The following is a 14,311-nucleotide window of genomic DNA, read 5'->3' as shown; positions in this document are numbered from 1 at the left end:
ACACCAAAAGTGTTATTGAATTTATATGGGGGCATTATCAAGGCACATTTCTGTCAAATTTCAGCTCATTTGGTTGTAATACCAGGGAACAGGGGCCAAAAGTGTCCTTTTTTGGTCAAAAATTGGTCAAAAAATCACAAAAATAAGCATTTTGTTGTACTGTACACCAAAAGTGTTATCGAATTTATATGGGGGCATTATCAAGGCACATCTCTGTCAAATTTCAGCTCATTTGGTTGTAATACCAGGGTACAGGGGCCAAAATATACAGTTTTGGTCTAAAATTGACCAAAAAATCTCAATAAAATCATTTTAGAGGTAGATATGAAAAAACTGAGAAAAAAGCATCAAGGTATTGGCCCATTCTACCCCTGTGCCAAATTTCAGATCATTCCGTCCAGGAACGGCGGAGATGAATCACTTTGAAGATTTGACAGGAGAAAGAAGAAGAAGAAGAAAGAAAGAAAGAAGAAACATTACGAATACAATATATTTCACCATACTATGTATGGCTGAAATATAATTAGCAGATGAAATTACTGGTTGATATGTAAATCAATATTTTGCAAAACACCTGCTACCACTGCGTCACTGTGACATCATTGCAATCACTCATATTACATACATTTTTTGACATTCTACAAAATATGAAGTTTTAGAATAGGCTTTATGATATGCATGTAATAGTAGTTTAGATACCTTGTTCTCTGTGCGCTGTTTTTGTATGAATGGCACAAAGTATTCTTTCGCCACAGCAATTTGATCTCATGATGTTTGGTGCTCTTTTCCTGTTGTTTTAGCTCAAATATCCAGTTCATAGAATTATGGTGGTGAAATTATATGCCAATTATTTTTATCTTTTAACTTTCCAATGATCCCTGATCATTCTCTACTATTAGTTGCAATGCTTGACTTTCAAACTTATTCCTTAGTAGCAGCATAGAAGATTATTGTTTTAGGACTTTTGGTAATCACTCTAGAACTTCAAAATGATGTGAGCACCAGTTTTTCACGGTGTAAATAGGCTGTTGGTTTTACTTCTCTTGGCTTACGTTATGATAAAACATTGACACTTGTTCCTTGTTCTCCAGTCCCTTGCGGCACTGTTCAGAGTGTATCAGAGTCGTCTGGTCGAACAGCAACTCTCGGAATGTTGTTCCTCAACCTCATTCCACTTTTGGTTGGAATCCTACTGTGCAATACTCCTTAGGCATTGCTGTTAGGCCACACCAATTTAATTTCTAGGTTCTTAGACTTGAACACTCCGATTTTTTCCCTGAAAAAAAAAACGAAAAAAGGTGAATTACAAAAGATCACATGTACCATTTTCATAATTTTTATCAATTCCTCTTCCAGTCGAGCAGTTAAAAATGTTCGTGTCTTTGTAGTTACTATTTTTTTTCATTTGTCAAGGCATCAAAAGCTGGAATATCATTTTGTAAGATATAAAGCCCGCTATCATGCTGATTCTGTAGCTCTTGTGGTAGTATTTTGGTTCTATCATGGTAGCCATCTTTCTTTTCTATTTCTGTTTTTGTTTATTTCCATGCACAAGTCTAAGAATCAAGATAATACATTGGTTTGGCCTTGAGTAGAATAAAAATGTCCATGAGCCAGTTTTTTAAAAACTGATGTACCCCCTCTACATTCCCAGTAGAGATGTGACATCTATAGAGTTCTGTCACAGAATTAGTAATCATGACCAGAAATATTGGACAAGTACACTAATAACAAGATTTGAATCAGGGTGTTACAATCAACCCAATATGTGCCATTGTTTGTCCAAGTGTTACAGCAATACAACACAGTGATATCATGATAGGAATTACTGTAGGAAGAATATTAATGATAGTTTTGTAAACATTACTAAGGGATCAAAAAACTTAAGCAAAAGCTTAAAAGTTACAATTTACTATTTAGGCACACCACTGCCTGAAAAGAAGACCAATTAATGTTTTTCCACAATAATATCTTTAATACATTACCATGACTGACAAAAGATTGAAAAATTGCTTAAATTGCAAAGTACCAAACTGCCCAGGGTTGGGGATTTCTGTTTTTAGAATATTTTGCATAATATGCTGTGTTTCCAACACATGTTTTCTTTGCTGTGCAAATGAGAGACATATAGTTACTCAGAGTTGCAATGATTTGGCAAGCATAGTACCTTGTCTCATCTATGAACTAACTTATAGCTAATTTCTACTAAATACAAGAGATCTGAATTCTTTCATTAGATATTGCTTGAAACTTTGTACAGATGAAGATTGAGCATTCACTAACCTCCTTAGATGGTAGCTAATTATATATCTGTAATTTCCTCATGCATGAGCATTAATCAAGTAACGTAATAGAGATTGACATATGCATATGCATAGCAATACTTTGAACAAATGATGGGAGGAACTTCATTTTGTAGCATCTTTTTTCTGCATCTTTTAGTTGAGAATGCCAAGTTGATGATGCTTGATTTTGTATACTGATAAAAAATTTGATCCAAATCAAATTCAGCTTGACAAGAAAATCAGCATGTAACAGAATTAAGCATACGTAGTATGAACAAGATATTATCTTTACATCTTACTACTGTAATTTTTCTTAAGTCTAGATCTCTGGTTGGTTTTATTGTTGATTCCTTGCAAGTAAGTGCTTATTTGATTATGTTGCTGGTCAACATATCCAATTAATTTTTCAATGTTTTAAGCAAAAAAATTTAATCATAAGAAATGTTACCGCATGTATGGAGCTGTTGATATTTTCGAGCCATTGTTATTTTTCTTGTTCTTACTATGTTTTATGCTTTTTGTAGTGAGTAATAGCAATTGGAGGTTTGACAAGGCCTAAATAGGCTACCCACACAGTAATAGTACACCACATCTTGGGACAATTAGTGGCCCACTAGGGCTGTCTCGGCTTTAAATTTTTTTCCATCCCACTCACTGCCCGTGTTGTTGATTTTCCTTGTGAAATATGTCATTTTAAGCTCATGAAAATAGATTTTCAACGGTTTCATGTCAGAAATTTAAGATTTTAGGGATGGATGAAGTAAAAAAAATTCCACCCCAACAAGCAAATTTCCATTCTGGGACAAAGGGACTGGTCGTGGAGACAGCCCTGATGTGAACTCAAAATAATTTTCAGGTGATTTGCAGTTTCTTTTATCCTCAGCAAAACTAGCAATAAGGTTACCATCTATTGTCTCAGTCCTTTTGAACATGTTCCAAAGAATCCAATACATTGCTACTGCATTTATTTTGATAGGCATTATGTACATATATTCTGCTAAGTCATTTTATACTTGGAGGAATTGCTACAGTCTATTTGACAAAATTTTAAACATATTGCGTAAAATTTAGGAACAGTCCTTTAATGCATTCTCAGGGTGAATATGTTGCTTGTTTTCACATTGTAGCAATGATGTTGCTCTGGATGAAATATTGTCAAGACTATTGTAATATTTCTATTGTTTGTGTGTGGACGAGTCTTGCTGAGTTCTTCTTCTATGGCTGCTTTTGTCGATCTTGATACAAGAATCTTATATATATTGTGATTTTTTCAATCTCTGAAAATGGATGTAAAATCCTCACAAACCTACACATATCAGAAAAAATGTTGTTTTCAGTGTAAGGGTACAGTGAAGAGTGCTGTGTTGATCGCTGTGTAAAGATTGCTCACTGTTGAATATTGTGATGGAAATACATTTGATTGTGATGAAGTAAATCTTTGATATTGTGAATCTGGTGTGTGATTTTTCCTTGTATGGGAATACATGTTGTTTTTACTGGTGTGTTTATTATTACAAGAAGCTTCCTGTATGTAAAAGAACGTGCAAACAGTGCACGTCAAACATGGTAGAAGACGAAACACATTTTAAGTCAAACTGCTCTTTCTATGATCACGAAAGAAAATAGCTGTTTGAAGAGGCCACCAAATTCCATCCAAACTTCTCAACATTCACCGACAAAAAGAAAACAATTCTCCTTCTAACTTCACAAAACCCACACATAATAGAAAAGGTGGGATCTTTTGTCTTCCACTGTCCTTGAAAAAGGAGCCAAACCCAATAACCCAGGACCTAGAGTTATCTTTTACTAGTTTTAGACTAGAGTAGACACCTTTGATATTGTTTTTTAATTTGTCTGAATATCTCATATTACCTGCAATTAGCCCGCGGGCAAGAATTTGCAATAAACATTATTATATTTTTTTCTGTCAGCAGCCAATCAGAGCATAAGACAGCTGTGAACCAATCATAGCTTAAAACTGTTTAAGCAAATACAAATAATTACAGGTTTGCGATAGCAAAAACTGACTTTTTTACTCACACTAAATACTATAGGGAGAGCCAGATGGTATTGTTAAATTATTTCAATTAATTGCCTGGTCAGAAACCAAGCAGATGTATAGGGTTGCTCTTTTTTCCTCACACACAATACTATAGGGCAAACCTAATAGTATAGTTTAGTTATGGTAATGACTGGGTAAAAAACCAAGCAGATGTAAGGTGGCCATAGGGAAGACATTGCCTTTTTGCGGAAAAGGTTTTGAACTGTCATTCAGCAAAGTCAGATTAAGTTTATACCAATTTCATTAGGGAGGCACCTTAAAATGAACGCACAATGAATTTCATAGATAAAAAAGGAATTGCCAAATATTTGAATGCTTTGTGTGTATTGACTATTGTAGTCTTTTAAGTCAATACATTTTGTGAAGCGCATAGGATTGGGGCCTTATTTGGCATATTTGAATTCTAGGTAGCTAAAATTCTTCTTGCATTTAGGCATACTTGTATATATTCTGCTCAGTCATTTTATATATATTTGGAAGAATTGCTACAGTCTACTTGTCAAAATTAAAAACATATTGTGTAAATGTAGGGACAGTTCTATTATGTTTTTACATGTAATTATGACAGGCATATCCGAATTCTTCCTCTGCGGTGTGAAGACAAGTATGCTGTGGTAAGCTGGCTTTTCCTTCATCCAATTAAAAAACTCATTGCATAGGGAAACTACTTTCCAAACATAAAGTGGAAAAAATCCTGATGGCACAAATATCATGAAAGATCACCCATTGCTTTCTGGAACTACTGTCCAGACATGAGGTGAAAAAAACAATGTGCTGACACAAATATGCCAGCTCAAATAGCATCATGATAAAGAACCAATTTGCGTAGTTGAGGGAAAAAACAACCCAAAGGTCATTCCACCCAATTGCATTCTTATCTTACAAAATGATACTTGACAGAATGAAGCAGCTCGATTGAGTTTTTTTCATGATTCCCCACTAGAACTAAATTTAGATGACGAAAATGAAAATTTTGCATCCCTTGTCCGGAAGTGGGTTTTGTGCAGTATATATAACAGTAAAAAGGATGGGTACTTAATTTGTGCTGAGTCTGTAGTCTTTAGAAATTCATAAAGAATGGTCCTTCCCCATGTTCTGAATGTGTATATTTTGAAATGCTGCAAAATAGTGCTCTCCTTTGCCGAATTTTTCATTGGTAGAACACTATTAAATGGTCCTCTAGCTCTACTTCATGTTGAATTTATGGTTGTCCCTTTGCTATGAAGAATTGTCCTCTCCCAGTTGCTATATAGGAATGTTTAGTCTTTAGAACTTCACTGAATGGTTCAATCCATGGTACAAACTTTTTAGTCTGTAAAACAGTGGAGAAATGGTCCCTTCTTTGGTGCTGAATGTTGATGTAACAGTTAAAAATGATCTTGCTGAATGTGTAGTCCTTTGATCACTATGAAGAAGGGCCCTCCTCTTAATGCAGCATGCTTAGCCAGTAGAACACTATGAAGAATGGTTCTCTCCTTGGTGCTGAATATGTAGTCTGTGGAACATTTTAAAGAATGGTTCTCTCCTTGGTGCTAAATGTGGAGTCTGCAGAACAGTATAAAGAACGGTCCTCTCCTTGGTGCTTAATGTCTATTCTGTGGAACACTATGAAATAGTCCATTGCTTTCTACTCAATGTGTAGTCCTTGTTTCAATGTTAAAATCACCTTCCCCCTCCTGCTGAATGTGCATTTATCTCATTGCTTCTGAATGTGTGGTTTTCATGACACTATGAAGATTGCTTTCATTCTTAATGAGTGTGTAGTGGGTAGAACTCTACAGGGAATGCCCCTCAGGCCTTTCAGTGACTTGGTGATGAACTGAAAGTTCCTTCTACAGCTACAAAAGTGCACATCCTTAATAACCCTATTTGCTCCTTTTTCTGTTAGCTGGAGGTGACGTGTTTTGAAATTACTCCCCAGATGACAAGGATGAAAAATTGCCACCATTACTACTATGATTTCAGACTTGTCTTGCTGGTGGCGCCATCTCCACTGCATCAATATCATTTTACATCCACAGTCCGCTGCGCTGTAATCACCTTCATGATTTAACTTTAAAGACGTGTGCAGTAATTTGAAAGGCTGCCAGTTACAGAAGTTGTGTGGTATGTTGTCCACAGCAATAATTTTCTTACACGGCACATCATAAGGTGTAGTGCTGAAAGCCGCTATGCTGAACAAAACCTAATTTCAATTTTTACTTTGTAGTCTTGACAACCATGCAAAATACACCCAAGGCTGGAAATCTCCCTTGATGTCTTGTAATATAGATATGTGCAAATGTGCACTTTCTGCTTAAGACAACAAAGAAACATTCATTCATCCATCTATCCATTCATTATAAAAGAAGGGAACCGATGTACAAAGGACCGTGTGGCTCTTGGCTATTACAAAGCATTTCCTTCCAATCATGAATTCGCCTTAGGCTACGGTGAAAGATAATTCAGATGTTACCTTGCCCAAAGCTCAAATCAGTTACATCGGCATATACGACGATGAAACAAATTACAAAGTTTGGTTCAGTTAAAGGAAGCGCCCGTTGGCTACAGGTGGTACTTATGGCTTAAAGTAAGGCAGGATAGCAGTAATTTAGAGGGACGATAAGATGGCTAGCTGGCTGCAAATGAGATTTGCTGCAGCTCGGATAATTTCCTGGCCACCCACACAACATCGGCGTTACGCCGTGCCAGGGTTATTACGGATCCGAGGACCGGATAACGACGTAAAACCGCGCAGTCTCGTGGGAGAGTTACATCACCTCTATTGTACCGATACATAAAATAAGTATGCGTTCACGTAAACAATGTAAGACGTAAGGCCAATGGCGGATAGTCTACATGATTCTCAAAGACGTTTAGTATTTACAAGTTTGCAATGCATTATTAACACAACGATTGCCACAAGCACACACATTTAGAATAAAAACAAAGAAAAGTTTCGGTGAAAATAAGTACATTGTCTCAAGGAACGTTTGGTATGTGAACAAAACGCCAATAACTTGGTCAAGGAAGCCAGCTTCTGCTCCTATGGCTATGTCGCACACAACAAAAATTAATTATTATTGCTCTAAGTACTGAGAAAGCATCGTTGATGTCCTGGCTACTCGAAATGCTTGTTTCCTAGATACCAGGTTTGAGCTCTTAGCATGTTCATACCTCAATGCATAGCTATACGTTGATCTTTTTCTGTTTCGGGAACTCTGAATGCCTTAATTTGAGTGTTATGAATGACTTGTTGAGAGCAAACACGAACAGCACCAACTGAAATGTAAATAATTTTTACTTTAAATTTACTTTATTTGGATTGCCATTTCTGTAAGCTATTCTCCATGCATGTGAGCCTATTTTAAGCTCCAAGGTTAGAATTCTTATCTGACGCTACCAATTAAGGACTGTGATCTTCAGTACCTCATTCAGCCCGTATAGGCAGTAATGAAACATTACGATTTACCTATAAATGTCCTATGAATAACTCACAAACCTCATCCTTTTATCTTAGTTTCAAGCACTTTAAATCTCAAGCTCCAAGGAATATCCGGTTGATTTGTAGTAATTATGGCAATTTTCAAACCAACTCTATTGTTGCTCTATCAGTAAACTACATTTGTAGCTTCTTATGCCTGTCGCTCCAAATACAGATGATTCAAGAGGCGCTGTTGCATAAACGTGACAGGGCAATGACATTATCGTCCTTGTAAATTTGTGTGAGCAAATATTCTCTCTCTCTCTCTCTCTTCGTAAAATGGTAAACGTTAAATGTTTTTAATCTTTTTGAGGTGCTACAGACAGTCCACAATAAAGATAGATTCTTCTTCATACCTTAAGTTTATTCCTGCAAGACAATCAGACGTTTGCTGGTATGATTTGCTGATGTATGATGGATACAGTTACTGTAGCTCTCGCCAAGTTGTTATGCACTGGGCATAGACAGTCCAGTCGGATTTGAAGACCCCCTTGGTTTTAATTTTAATGTTATTTCGATCATTTATGAGTAAAAGCTAAAAGCAACTTTCTATTTGGTTTTCTATTAGTAGTAATGACAATGACAATGACAATGAAGTTTATTGCATATTCATGCCCCATTGGGGCTAAATGCAGTGAGTAGTAATAATGATGCAAACGTACTTGCTACGAGGGGCGTGCAATAAGTAATGGTCCTGACCCACTTCCAGTTGTCTGATCTAAATGAAATTTTGTATGTGTAATAATTCATATCTCTATGGGTTATGTTGCAAAAGACAGCTCTGAACTAATTGTGGTTTCTGATTTACTGGTGTTTGAACTTAGTCAGGTGCGAAATGGACCAGGTGTGAAATGGAACCAGTTGAGTGTCGCGCAGTGATCCGGTTTTTGTATTTGAAAGGACGCACACCAAAGAAGACTTTTGATGAAATAAATGAAACTTATGGTGATGATGCCCCATCATATGACCTTGTAAAACGCTGGCATCCTGAATTCAAATGTGGCTGGAAGTCTGTGGAAACAGCTTCCAGACCTGGTCGTCCCTCTTGTGCCATTGATGAGGCATCAGTTGGAGGACCAACCTGGGGTGTCCTACAAAATCGGTGTCCAGAGCTGCATCAAACGATGGGAGAAATGCATAACTCTGGGTGATTCCTATGAAGAGAAAGACTAATAACTGTGCCAAGTTTCATTAATCTCCTGCTATGGGAAATGGGTCAGGACCATTACTAATTGCACGCCCCTCGTAGTCCATGACAAAGGGCTTGTAATGGTCGTCACTCCAAAGCTCTATGATTCGAAAGATGCTGTTTCATAAAAGAACCAGGGAATTGACATTCATTTCCCCGCTTTACCTTTTAGGTAGTCCTTTGTTAATGAAGTAAAGATCGTCGGAAATTTTCAAGGGCTATTAGCAGTGCATTGTGCTTTGTGAAATTTGCAAAACTTCATGAATTTCTTGTTCTTTGTTCATTTTGGATCCTGTTAATCTCAAATGTTTGGAGTTCTATGATTGTTTTAAACTGCAGCAGTTGCACACCAATTTTCCTGATGCACAAAAATCATCTTGTTCTGCTTGTCACTCCTACGGCAGCTCACCCAATAATGTCTCCCCCTTCAAACTACCAGGTCAATGACATTTAATGATCCCTCATTTCTTGGTGGCAAGGTAAAATCCTTATAGCCTTTATGAAGCTGTATGGACAGTGGGCTGTTCTTCAACTTCGTCTTGTGATAAGGAATGCATGAATTACTTTTAACTCTTCTTAATCCTAATAAACTTTAACCATTTGACCTTTTCTAATCCCATAAGCTGATTCACCAAGGGTCTGTCTATAGGGAACATTCGGTTTTCAATGATTAGTAGTACTAAATAGTACTTAGCACAACCTCTTACCGCGTACTAATTGCGCTTTGTACCTCCACGTTTCTGTTTTTCAAGTAATGAATTTGGCTTGTTATGCGTGTCGCTCCAAAATTAGTTTGTTCGACAACAGTCGTTGCTTCATTCTAGCACCAGGGCATTGACCTTGTTGCACCTTTGTATGGACGTGCATGTACGGTGGGTTGTGCCCTTAGCTTAACGTTAACATGCTGAAGTCTATTGATGACCTTTGAAGATCTAGACTTTGAGGCGGTTTTCTTAAAAGGCGATAACAGTTTGGAAACTTTTTCGCGCGTGGCCTTCACATTGATATCAATTCGGAAAGAGAACGAAATGCTATCATTACTCTACCGCATCGTTCGCCTGGTTTAGATGGCTCAGAACTTGGCCACCGATCAAAACGAAGTTCAACAACTGGGGACCTACCAAAGTACATTAAGTCCTGATGATTCCTTTTTTAAATAGCCTGGATTTATGGGGAAGCCCCAGTGATTCTTTCATTAGGCAAGGAGGTAGTCAATTATCTGCCTGACTTCCTTCAAGTTTATAACTGCAAAGTACAGGGTAGACCAAGAAGTTTTAGCACTGGATCTGGAGTTGAAGAGGATTAAGTTGTGTGCATGGTGTTGATGCTAAGTGGATGTCATCCTTGTTTTATAGCAAATATCTAGCTGATGTGTCCCTCTTTTACAGAATGTGACATTAGATACTCATAATGAGCTCGACGCAGTTAAGAAAATGCATTCAATCCTCCACTGCATCCGTTGCATAAGATGTGCACAATAATGGTTGTTGTTTATAAATGAAGGACGTTGCTTTGCACGGGGCATATGTTAATACATGTGTCTATTCTACTAGCTATAGAGTGATTCAAAACTATTTTCCTGTTCATGGCAGTGCACACATCTATTCTTTTTCCGTGTCTGTCCAGTTTGTGAATAGGCAGGAAACTTAGTTCTCATCGGAGTTTGCAAAGAAGAGAATGGCGTTTCAAGCGTCCCTATTAGAACTCTGGTGAGCGGCCAATTCTATATTATGTCGTCAGTGTTAGACTACTGCATCTATGTACTAGATACATGACTAGAAAAACCATTATTTTTTCTCATCATTATCAGTACCAAGTAATTGTATTGCCACCTAGTTACCTCACGACTGAATAAGGTACTATGGCTTTCAAGTAGAATGAACTATGCCAATTGAATAAGGTTCTGTTCAGTACACGTGCACAAATCTCACTAACGGTTTTTGTTACCATCTCTGTTATGAAATGAATAAAACGGCGTCTTTTATATTACATGGACGTCAGTGGGGATAATTCACGCCAATCAGGCAGATTGACGGTTCAACCGTCCGTATTCAGTATCGAAAATAGCGACTATTTTTCAACTGTTCCTACGCGGTGCAATTATTCTGCAGTATCGCACTTGCTTTTTTGCTTTTAAAATGTCTGAATAGGCAATCACACAAGGCTTTTCTGTGTAATGTATTCATTGGTATTCCGGTTCTCTGTGTTTTTTTAAGCAGGGTTCTTTGCTTTGTGACATGTAGATTGATAATGATCATACCCTGGTAACATCATGCTTCTGACAGCTCTTCCACCATTTTGGTCTCTAGAAGCATGGTGAAAAATGCTCCTAAAGTCAGGAGAATTGCGAACATATTAATTCTGTTCATGCATGAATATGCACCAACGTGGTTCTATCATTAGAGCACTGAGAACTCAGTTACCATGCAGTTGAAGGTGTCTGGTTTCTATGCAAAGTAACAGAAAACACTGAGCTCTTATCGGTACTTCTCATGTTTTACAAATCAGTCTCCATACTTAGATGAGGAAGGTTGAAAGCTCTTGGGGTCCCAGTCTCTCCATGACAGTGTACAAGATTGTGAAACGCAGCCTACGACGTACAGTAGTTCAGACTGTTATTTTGGTTTGCAGATGTTGGTGTTGAAGCCCCATCCTAAGTAAAATTAATACTCTACGTCGAATGAATTATCACAATAAAAGAAACTTTACTGAGTAAAAGATCTTATCTTTATAAAAGTCGTCATAGCGTACTAGACGTCATAAGTATACATCCGATGCTGAAATGAAAAATTATAATCCATCCTCAACTCTTTTAAAATGTTATCAGCTGTAAGAAGTGTCTTCGATGCACGAAGATAAAGTCAGTCAACGGGCTTACGTGAATCCCAAATAAAATCCTCTGGCTGGGTAACGGTAAGTTGAAGGTCGATATTAGTAGAATCTACATAAGTTAGAGCTAGTACCTTGCATTCAGTGAAGTCCTTAGCTGTTTTTGAATACATTATATAGAAATAACAGGTGTCCTTTTAGTTTTTATCTATTTTTTATTTATATTTTCTGCCATTATTTAGTAACTGTCCGTGCTTTCCAGTTGGGTCCTGCGTTACAAATAGATAATAAGTAATGTACGTGTACATACAGCCACATGCAAATAAAGATTGACAACATACAATGATAGATATATAATGGTGATAATAATGGTGTAAACAATGAAGAAAAAGATAACGATAAAACTAACGATAATAATGATACAAGTCATAGTCCAGTTCGCTCCAGTAACTCATTATTAGAATGTCAGAGGTCAGACCAAGTTTTACATTTGGGGTTGAAAGTTTGAAGTCTTTATAGTGTATGGCAGAAGGTTCCAGAAGTTAATTAGTACCTCTATAGAGAACTTGTGCCTTGACATTATTCAAGTCCGCACAGTCGGGATCTTCCTGGAGTCCTTGGCGCTTTCATTTTGAAATTGGCAATTGGACTCCCTGCTTTGCATCCGATAGGCATTCGTGAGAGAGGTGGTTCGTTAAAGGAAGTTCCATGTCGACATGTCTGGGTCTGCTAACAGTCAACATGACTGTTGCTAACCCCGGACATCTTGAAATCCGATGATAAGTTTTATTGAAAAAGTAAATAATTTAGTCAGTCACTCTATATTTCAGAGGGTAATATGATGAGACAGGAGAGAATATGGTCAAAGGGAAATATGACCTCATGGAAGACTGGAGACGCTTGATTGTCTAATGGATATGACACGGGATTGAAACGGTTCACGGGTTGGCTTCCTGGCAATTCTGGCTAGACGATGTGTCCTTGGAAAAGGCACTTAACATGACACTCCTTATCCAACCCGGAGTAAAAGGATCTTATCTTGATAAAAGTCGTCATAGCATACTAGACGTCATAAGTATAACATGCATTGGCATAATACCGGCCGTAAGACTTATACCGGCCGATAAAAAATAATGGAATTTAAAGAGATTTACACATGCAACAATAGTTATTTCTGAGGTATGCACACTTCAGACATCTAGGTGTCCAATACATCATTTACAAAGCATCGATAACTATTCATTCGAAGACAACAAGGCCAAAAGTTTTCAGTTCATTTTCGGGGCAGGCGAGCTCGTCGTGGGACAAACACACTGTCACGTTCATCGCCAGATTTGTAGATAATAATCACACGTGCTCACGGCACAAGACGAGCATGATTCAACAGCAATCTTGAAATTCTTTCGGTGACCTACAACTCGTGTAAAAGTGTGAAGAACCGTTGCATTATCGCCCGGATCTACGGCTGAATGGGTCAAATTGAACGTACGCCGCCATTTTCCCGCCATTTTTAATGCTACGCCAGCAGTCAAGTTTCACGTCATAGCGGTTGTGACGGACCAAAATTAAATGAAAATTCTTGTCAGTATACGCCCATTTTCTCATGACTTTTTGTATGCTCATGCAGGTTTTTGTTTTGTGCAACTACTAACTGGAAAGGAAGGAACAACAGAGGATGTATAAAGGTACATAGCGGCAGTTAATTGTGCCGTGTTTCGTTCGGCCGGTATTATTGCACCCCCTTCCAACCACGCGCCCGTTCTCCGTGCAATTCCGCGGTGTGTTCCAATTACGATATTATGATTATAGCAGGACAAGAGAGACAAAATAATATACACAGAAGAAGTGGCAAAGGTAAGCTGTAACAGCAACATGTAACTGGAGAAAATGATACGTTGATCATTTGCCAAATTAGCATTGCTTGAGAAATTGCAGAAAACCGGCCGGTATTATGCCAATGGATGTTACATCCGATGCTGAAATGAAAGATTATAATCCATCTTCAACTCTTTTAAAATGCTATCAGCTGTAAGAAGCGTCTTTGATGCACGAAGATAAAGTCAGTCAACGGGCTTACGTGAATCCCAAATAAAATCCTCTGGCTGGGTAACGGTAAGTTGAAGGTCGATATTAGTAGAATCTACATAAGTTAGAGCTAGTACCTTGCATTCAGTGAAGTCCTTAGCTGGTTTTGAATGCATTATATAGAAATAACAGGTGTCCTTTTAGTTCTTATCTATTTTTTATTTATATTTTCTGCCATTTCTTAGTAACTGTCGGACGTGCTTTCCAGTGAGGTCCTGCTTTACAAATAGATAATAAGTAATGTACATGCGTGTACATACAGCCACATGCAAATAAAGATTGACAACATACAATGATAGATATATAATGGTGATAATAATGGTGTAAACAATGAAGAAAAAGATAACGATAAAACTAACGATAATAATGATACAAGTCATAGTCCAGTTTGCCCCAGT

At 37.5% G+C, this 14,311-nt stretch overlaps 1 protein-coding gene across 1 annotated transcript in view; it reads left to right on the top strand.

Moving 5' to 3' along the window:
- Positions 1-3,117, top strand: part of LOC118403583 (leishmanolysin-like peptidase) — a 34,386-nt gene extending 31,269 nt beyond the window's left edge. Inside the window, exon 19 of the mRNA XM_035802329.1 lies at positions 1,092-3,117. Within this exon, the coding sequence (XP_035658222.1) occupies positions 1,092-1,210 (119 nt within the window). The 3' untranslated portion in view covers positions 1,211-3,117. The remainder of the gene's footprint in view (positions 1-1,091) is intronic.
- The last annotated feature ends 11,194 nt before the right edge of the window (positions 3,118-14,311 follow it).

The sequence above is a fragment of the Branchiostoma floridae genome, chromosome 16 (genome assembly GCF_000003815.2).
Source record: "Branchiostoma floridae strain S238N-H82 chromosome 16, Bfl_VNyyK, whole genome shotgun sequence".
Lineage (NCBI taxonomy): Eukaryota > Metazoa > Chordata > Leptocardii > Amphioxiformes > Branchiostomatidae > Branchiostoma > Branchiostoma floridae.
This window is presented reverse-complemented; position numbering and strand designations above follow the sequence as displayed.